The following is an 8,881-nucleotide window of genomic DNA, read 5'->3' as shown; positions in this document are numbered from 1 at the left end:
GATACCTCACTCAAGTGAGGTATAGTGGGGCCTAGTTTAGTTGGCAAAATTTTTGATTTTGGATACTGTAGCACTTTCGTTTGTATTTGATAATTATTGTTCAATCATAGACTAATTAGGCTCAAAAGATTCGTCTCGCAAAATTAGTTATTTTATCTATATTTAATGCTTTATGTATGTGGCGCAAAATTCGATGTGATAAAAAATCTTTAAAATTTTTTATATTTTAGAGTGAATTAAACAAGGCTAAATAAAATAAACCATACCACGGTGTCGAGTGGGCGGCGAGCACGCCGTACCATCCCAATTCCCAAAGTCGCCTGTGGGCGCACGTCCCGCTTTATTTGTTTGGCTAATAAAACATGACATAAAATATTATTGACTAATTTATTGTGACAGAAAAATACTGTTAAATAGCTAGTACTAATAAATTTAATTGATAAACTCAAACAGGCTAGAAACGGCTCTCTATTTGCCCGGACACCTGCGGGTGCACCGTCGGAGCAGTGCCGTGACCGGAGGAGAACGCGTCTGTCGAGCAATCTGATCGGAAGCGGATCCCAAGGTGCATGAGATTCTCCGGTTCTGCACAAACTTCGGGAACGGAGAAAAAAAAACCTAGCAAACTCTTCGTACATCACTGTTGTAGGCCTGGTTCAGTTTGTAAAAATTTTTGGCTTCGGTACTGTAGCACTTTCGTTTGTTTGTGGCAAATATTCTCCGATCATAGACTAACTAGGGTCAAAAGATTCTTCTCGCGATTTACAGGTAAACTGTGTAATTAGTTTTTATTTATATTTATATTTAATGCTTCATGTATGTGTCCTAAGATTCGATGTGACGGGGAATCTTGAAAATTTTTGAAATTTTTGGTAATTTTTGCGAACTAAACAAGGGCTATATCATTGTTTTAAGGTAAAGTAAACCTAGTAGTAGTACTGTATACGAAAAAAAGGAAACTTGAATCACAAAGTTGCTGAAAAATATACTGCTGCGAATCATTTGCGAACATTGTGGATACCCAAGTAGCGCGCTTGGAGCCTCACCCAAGTCTAAGAGCATCTTCAAGGGACTTTGCAAATGAATTTTGCATTTGATGTTGTTTGCAAAATCCCAAACTCATTTATAAAGTCTAAAAATAGTCCAACTCCAAGAGACTTTGCATTTAGACTTGGCAAACCCAAAGTGTGGCCCCCACCCCTGATTTTTTTTTCACCGATCGCGCCCGCGCGTTTTTTTCCCTTTACGCCATTTTGACGTACGTCGTGCGTGCCAGTCGCCGCCTAGGCCAGATCGCCGCCAGTTGCCGCCCAGCCTAGGTCTTCGCGCCAGTCGCCGCCCAGCCCAGGCCGCGTTCGTCGTTCGCGTCAGTTCGGCTCTGTCCACCTTCGTCCTCCTCCGAGGGAAGGTCCACCTCCGTTCCCGCGCCGTGGCCGCGTACGTCGTCCAGACGTGGGCACGTACGTCGGGGGGACGGAGTCCGATGTGGAAGGCCGAAATTGTAGATGCAAAATGGTGGAAAGGTTTGCATATATGCAAAGCCTCAACCTTTATTTGCAAAGTTAACCAAATTGCAAACCTTATTTGCAAAACCATTGGAGAGATACTTTCTACTCTTTTTTGCAAATAAAGTAATACAAAGTTTATTTGCAAAACCCTTGGAGATGCTCTAATCAAATACACTGCTGACCTACATTAAGACCCCCAACTTTATGTATGCTCTTTCCCCTATTCCTAACCACAAGTTTTTCTCAGTTTGCTTGGATCTTGGGCAAACGAAATCAAACAAACAAGGTCCACAAATCCGGTACGAAATCTGTTCCTCTCATCACTCATGCTCGTCTCGTGTTGTTTCTTCAGCGAGCACAACAAAAGATGCGGTGACGGTGACGGAACAAGATCAAGAACGTGCCGGGCTGGACTTGGGCCCGGCCCACGCGCACTCGTCCCAACCCTCCACGGCGTCCGTGGCGGCCCTCCTCCGCCTGCGCGCGCGTGCGCGCGCCAGGGACGTGGCCACCGCCACCACGAGCCTCGCCGGCACGTGCGCGCACGCCTCCAGCCGCCGCAGCGCCTCGTCGTGGCCGCAGCCGCCGCCGCCGCCGGCACCGATGATCCCACCGCCGCGCCCCGCCACCTCCCGCCACAGCGCCGCGGCCATGGCGACGCGCGGCGGGACGCGCGCGGAGGCGAGGTCGTGGGCGCAGGCCCGGACCGCACGCGCGGCGCGCCGGCGTGCCGCCGCTCCCGCCGCGAGGCCTGCCCGCTTGGCCCACGCCTCGAGCACCGCCTCGCACGGGGGCCTGAGCCTCGGGCTCCCGCTCCCGCTCCCGGCCGGTGCGGGGCGCCTCCTCCGCCGCGGCGCCGCGGACGACGACGCCGAGTCGGCCGTGGACACGCAGGAGCTCGCCGCGGCGGACTCGTACTCCTCCTCGTCCGGCGTTCCCGCGAGGTGGAGGCGCGTGCGGTGGTGGCGCGACGCGAGGAAGTTGGCGCCGTGCACCTTGGCGTCGCAGGCGGCGCAGAGGAAGGCCGCGTCCGCCGCGCAGTGCACGGCCGCCGGCGCGCCGCAGAGCTCGCAGCAGCGGCAGCCGCCGCCGTGGCCGTGACCCATCCCCCTTCCTTCCGCGCGCTGCTACGTAGCTGGCTTGGCTCCTCCTCCGCTCCGATCCGCCCCGCCTGTATATATTTGGGGGTCCTGCACTGCACTGCACTGCACCGACGACTCGAACTCGATGGAGCTGCCGCGCGCGCTCGCCTCGATCTCCTGTCGCGGCTGCCCGTTGTGAGCTCGGAGGTGATGGAGCGCTGCGATGGTGGAACGGAAGCGATTGACGAGAGCTCAGCGTAGCGCGTATTTAAGGAGGCCGGGGTGGCTTGGCTCGGCTGGCCGCTCGCAAGTTGTCGCAGCCGGTGCGTGACGTCGTTGGGTGGAGCCTTCCACGTGCAGTCGGGAGATGATGGGCGGGGCCCCGTCCCTCGCGCGACGACGACGACGTGGAGGCAAGCGGGGACGCAGACGCTCTCGCGGGCTCGCGCCCACACGAACACACAGACACCTGTGGGCCGTGTGGGGCCGTGGACCTGCGGTGTGGTACCCATCACCATGTGTGTGATGGTGGCGCGTCCGACGCCGCCCGCGCGACACCTGGGGCTCGCGCCAAGCGACGACGGGGTTTCCTTCCTTTCGTTACTTTCTTATTAATTACCTTTTTAACAACAAAAACACACACACAAGTGGTGGTTATAGTTAACCGAAGAGAAGCAAATGATTGGGTGGAGTTAAGTAGAACCACAATCCCGGCCCGCATGGGACGGAGACGGACGGACGGACGGACGGGCATGGCCATATGCCATTGACCGCTCGGTGGGCTGTGGCGTGGCGCCTCTCTTGGTCATCGTACGTAGAGTAGTAGTAGTAGGTACGTACGTAGAGGGACGCTCGTCCACAAAACCTCGTCGCGGTCGAAAGTCGAAACAACTAATCAGTCGCGCGCGAGCGGGCCACTGGTTTTGGCCACAAGTTTTATTCTGTTTTTTTCATTCACCCAAAGGCAGAGAGCGGCGGAGATCAGCATTGCCTTTCGGCTTCCTCTTTTCTTCCTCGTCGCCTTGCTGGCTTGGCAATTCTGAATTCGCTCGCTTTCGTGGCTGCCATGGCATGGGATGGGACGCTAGAAGATCGCCAGCACCTGGTTACGTGGCGGCAACGGAACGACGCTGCTGCTGCTGCTGCCGTCTGCCTGGGGAAAATATCCGATCCGACCACCAGAGGTTGCCCGAGGCCAGGAGATTGATTGATTCTGATTCCTCGGGTTTAGGGCACGTTCGTACGTGTTGACCGGCGCCCGGGCGGGCAGGTCAAGTCCGGCCGCGCGCGCACCAACTCAAATGCAACTCGTGGCTGTAGTACGTCCGCCCACTAATGAGTAATGACGTGCTGGTGGTAAACGGTTCGATGTGTTACGAGTAGAACGCGAGAGTACGAGAACAGAGAGGAATAGAATGAACTCGGGGTGTTTGTTTATTCATTGATCACGGGTATTTATACAGTCGGGGGGAGAGGAAACTCTCGCCCCAAGTAAACTCGTGCCCACGATGAGTCGTGGGTGATATCACGGAGGTGGAACCGGTCTCCCCGGGTACGTGCGTAGTCTTGGGTGATATCCCGTGGGCCGTCGTGGGGGAAGTCGTAGTTAGGATAGATCTCCCGTAAAGGGAATCCGAGGAGATGAGATCACCCCGGAAAATATCCGTAACACTCCCCCTTGATCGAATCACTTGTTGAGATCAATGAATCGTATTGCTCCTCCAAAAATTCCTGTAGGATAAAAACGAGGAAAAATACGTGTGTATATGTGCTATAGTAAAACTCCTTAAAACCGCTTGGGAAAAGAAGGAGAAAGTTATAGCACTTAATGATTGCCTCATTGTAAACTAATATGAGAAAACCTTTGCAGGAGAAAAACTCATGTTGTAGTTTAGAGGACAATATGTGTCTTTGATACTCCTTTAAAAACCCCTGTGGGGAAAACAAGGAATATGACACTCTTGTGTTAACATTATCTCATTAAAAACTCCTTATGAGAAACCTTGTGAGGAAAGACTCATAGAGAGAAAAGAGTATAATATGATGGTGTAGACAGGCCAATGTCTAGGAGATTTCTCCCCCTGAACTTTGCAAATCCCTAAGTCGTCGCATACCAATTCCTTTGACACATTTTTCAAATGAGGAAGCTGGTAGGGACTTAGTGAATAGATCAGCAAGATTGTCGCATGATTTGGTTTTCAAGATATCAATCTCTCCCTTTTGTTGTAATTCATGAGGATAGAACAACTTTGGAGAGATGTGTTTGTTGATATTGCTCTTGATGTAGCCTGTCTCCATCTGTGTAACACAAGCCGCATTATCTTCATAGATAATGGTTGGAGCTGTGATAGCTTTAAGACCACACGACTGCTGTATGTGGTTGATCATTCTGCGAAGCCAAACGCATTCACGTGAGGCCTCATATAATGCGACTATTTCAGAATGATTCGTGGACGTTGTTGCCAAGGTTTGCTTGGATGATGTCCATGATATGGCGGTTCCGTTTTGTAAAAATACGAAACCGGTTTGTGATCTGCCATTATGGGGGTCTGATTGATATCCAGCATCGGTGTATCCTATCATCTCGGAATTTGTTCCTCTTTGGAAGAATAATCCGAGATCCCTTGTGCCATTAACATATCTGAGGATCTGTTTTACTCCTGTCCAATGTCTCTTGGTAGGAGCGGCACTGTGCCTTGCTAGCAAATTCACTGCGAAAGCGATGTCAGGCCTGGTGCTATTGGCAAGGTACATCAGTGCTCCGACGGCACTAAGGTATGGGACATGAGGTCCTAGGATTTCCTCCCCCTCATCTTGTGGTCTGAATGGATCAGTGTTTAGTCCCAAAGACCGAACAACCATAGGGGTTTTGGAAGGATATGCTTTGTCCATATTGAATCTCTCCAATACTTTCTGGACATATGCAGATTGATGCACAAAGATTCCAGTTGAAAGATGCTCAAGCTGTAGGCCTAAGCAGAATTTGGTTTTACCCAAATCCTTCAACTCGAACTCCGTCTTAAGATGTTTGCATGCCTCATCAATATCTTGTTTGTGGCCGATGATATTTAAATCATCAACATACACCGATATGATGCAGAATCCCGTTTGGGATTTCTTGATGAAGACACATGGGCAATCATCACTGTTGGAGTAGCCCTTCTGCAGAAGGTACTCGCTGAGTCGGTTATACCACATTCTTCCCGGCTGCTTTAAGCCATAGAGTGATTTCTGTAGCTTTACACAATACATGTTGCGATTTGCGTTTTGATTCGGTATTGGGATTCCGTCGGGAACCTTCATGTATATGTCCGAATCGAGTGACCCATAGAGATATGCAGTCACTACGTCCATCAACTGCATAGATAGACGATTTTGTACAGCCAGAGAGATTAAGTATCGGAATGTTATTCCACCCATGACTGGAGAGTATGTTTCATTGAAGTCAATGCCGGGTCTCTGCGTGAACCCTTGTGCTACAAGCCTCGCTTTGTGTCTCACCACCTCATTGTTCTCGTTCCGCTTTCGGACGAAAACCCACTTGAATCCCACAGGGAATACTTGTGGAGGTGTAGGTATTACTTGTGAGAATACCTGTCTTTTTGTGAGCGAGGATATTTCTGCTTGGATTGCATCTTTCCATTGGTTCCAGTCCGAGCGCGTTTTGCACTCTGCCATGGTCTTAGGATCTGGATCATTTTCAAGGATTTCGGCAATCATTGCGGAGAAATATGAGTCGACAATTGTAGTCTTTCTATCAAATGACTCTCCAGTTTCTGCATAGTTGATGGAAATTTCATGGACCCTTTCCGATGCATCATCATTTCCCAAGATGGTCGCATCAGGGTATTCCGATGTCCCAGCATCAGTAATTGAGTGCACTGTTGATGTGGGATGTGAAGGTTGAACCTCCACTGGGTGTTTCTCAACATGAGGTTGAGCTACATTTACTGGATCAGAAGATTTTGTCTTCCGTTTCCTTTGCTTGCTAGAAGCTGTATCCGTGGAGATAGCCGTACTTCTCCCCCTCTTACTAGGGAGTTGAGTAGTTTTGTTTGGTACCTCTACTCTTTCCGGTACATTTCTCGCTGGATTATAGAATTTTGTAACACCCTTATAATCAGTAAATGCGTCTGGCACGTTGTTTGCAATGTGTTGCAAATTTATGATTTTCTGAACTTGGAGTTCAGATTCTGAAGTACGTGGATCTGAGTTGGGTATGCATGGGGCATCCCAATTGATTTCCTGGCATTGTTTGTGATGTGGTAAGTCTCCCCCTAATGCCGGAAAATGATCTTCATTGAAGATACAATCAGCGTACCGGGCCGTAAAGAGGTCCCCTGTGGTGGGCTCCAGATACTTTATAATCGACGGAGATTTGTATCCCACATAGATCTCCAATTTTCTATGGGGGCCCATTGTTGTACGCTTCGGTGGTGAGATCGGTACGTATGTAGCGCAACCGAACTTTCGCAGATGGGAAATGCTTGGGGGATTTCCATGTACTAGTTGCAACGGAGACGTCGCATGGTATGCAGTTGGTCGCAATTGAATCAGTTCAGCAGCGTGTAAGACTGCATGACCCCAACATGAGGTTGGTAGATTGCAATTCTGCAATAGCGGTCTAGCAATGAGCTTGATTCTCTTGATGAGAGACTCGGCTAACCCATTTTGTGTGTGGACATATGGGACAGAATGCTGTACTTGTATTCCTAAGGCCATGCAATAGTCATTGAAGGCTCGAGAGGAAAATTCAGCAGCGTTATCCATCCTAATGGATTTTATTTGATGTTCAGGATGTTGCGCTTTGAGTTTGATAACTTGCGCAATTATTTTGGAAAAAGCATGGTTTCGTGTCGATAGAAGAGACACATGAGACCATCGTGTGGATGCGTCTATTAAAACCATGAAGTACCTGAACGGTCCCGATAAAGGATTTATCGGGCCACATATGTCCCCTTGAATGCGTTCAAGGAAGTTGAGTGGTTCAACTTTGATTTTGAGGGAAGAGGGCCTCAAAATTAATTTCCCTGTTGCACATGCGGTGCAAGTATAATCTGAGGATTGGGGAAACTTTGCATTGGTTAGCGAGTGACCAACAGAATTGCTAGTAATTTTTCTCATCATCCCTATGCCAGGGTGACCAAGGCGATCATGCCAAGTTTGGAATGCATTGACATTCTGAAAAATTACTTTGTACGCAACATGTTGTACGGGTTTTATGTATGAATAGTACAATCCATACGAAGTTGAGGGAATTCTTTCGAGAGTATCTCTGCCATATCCGTTATCCTTTGTAATGAGGAGGAACTCCTCATTATTTTGGTGATGGGTTTCAATATGATACCCATTTTTGCGGATATCTCTATAACTCAATAAGGTACGAGTTGAATCAGGATACAGAAGTGCATCCTCGATTGTAATCGTTGTACCCATAGGGAGCGTAATAATGGCTCTTCCAGAGCCTGCTATTACGGCATCGCGTCCAGCGATTGTTAAAACATTTCCTTTGCTCTTTGTGAGAGTTTGGAAATATTTTATTTCCCTAAGTATAGAGTTAGTGGTGCCACTGTCCACTAGGCACATTTCCTCATCCATCGGATTGACTCCCGTACAATCTTGGGGTGATGCCCTAGGCGAAGGTCGATCCCTCGACGATGTTCTATCCAACCGAGCTATTCCCCTCTGGGGCAGGGGAGAGCGATGTGCTGATAACGTGTTACGAGTAGAACGCGAGAGTACGAGAACAGAGAGGAATAGAATGAACTCGGGGTGTTTGTTTATTCATTGATCACGGGTATTTATACAGTCGGGGGGGAGAGGAAACTCTCGCCCCAAGTAAACTCGTGCCCACGATGAGTCGTGGGTGATATCACGGAGGTGGAACCGGTCTCCCCGGGTGCGTGCGTAGTCTTGGGTGATATCCCGTGGGCCGTCGTGGGGGAAGTCGTAGTTAGGATAGATCTCCCGTAAAGGGAATCCGAGGAGATGAGATCACCCCGGAAAATATCCGTAACACGATGCATGAAGATGAAACCCAGGCCACATTCCCAATTACTAGCAGTGTTCTGTGTGATCCGCGGGCGCCAGACACGATCTCGCGGCCCTGCGTGTACGAATCTAGATGGATGGGATTCGTCTGATCCTGGGCCATTATTTTTTTTTTCATTATTCTATACTGACGTGAGTTCGCCACCTCTTGATTTATCTTCTTCTGGAACCTTCTACTTTATTCACCTTGTTGAAATTCCTATGTAACGAATCTGTTAATTATTTAGCAGTGTTTTACTC

At 49.2% G+C, this 8,881-nt stretch overlaps 1 protein-coding gene across 1 annotated transcript; it reads right to left on the bottom strand.

The window, feature by feature from the left end:
- LOC8061571 (B-box zinc finger protein 32) lies at positions 1,596 to 3,228 on the bottom strand. Its single transcript, XM_002437360.2, has one exon. The coding sequence runs from the start codon at positions 2,612 to 2,614 to the stop codon at positions 1,901 to 1,903; it is 714 nt and encodes a 237-aa protein (XP_002437405.1). The 5' UTR covers positions 2,615 to 3,228; the 3' UTR covers positions 1,596 to 1,900.

Source organism: Sorghum bicolor, chromosome 10, assembly GCF_000003195.3.
Source record: "Sorghum bicolor cultivar BTx623 chromosome 10, Sorghum_bicolor_NCBIv3, whole genome shotgun sequence".
Classification (NCBI taxonomy): Eukaryota; Viridiplantae; Streptophyta; class Magnoliopsida; order Poales; family Poaceae; genus Sorghum; species Sorghum bicolor.
The sequence above is the reverse complement of the archived record's forward strand: the minus strand, read 5'-3'. Positions and strand labels throughout refer to the sequence as shown.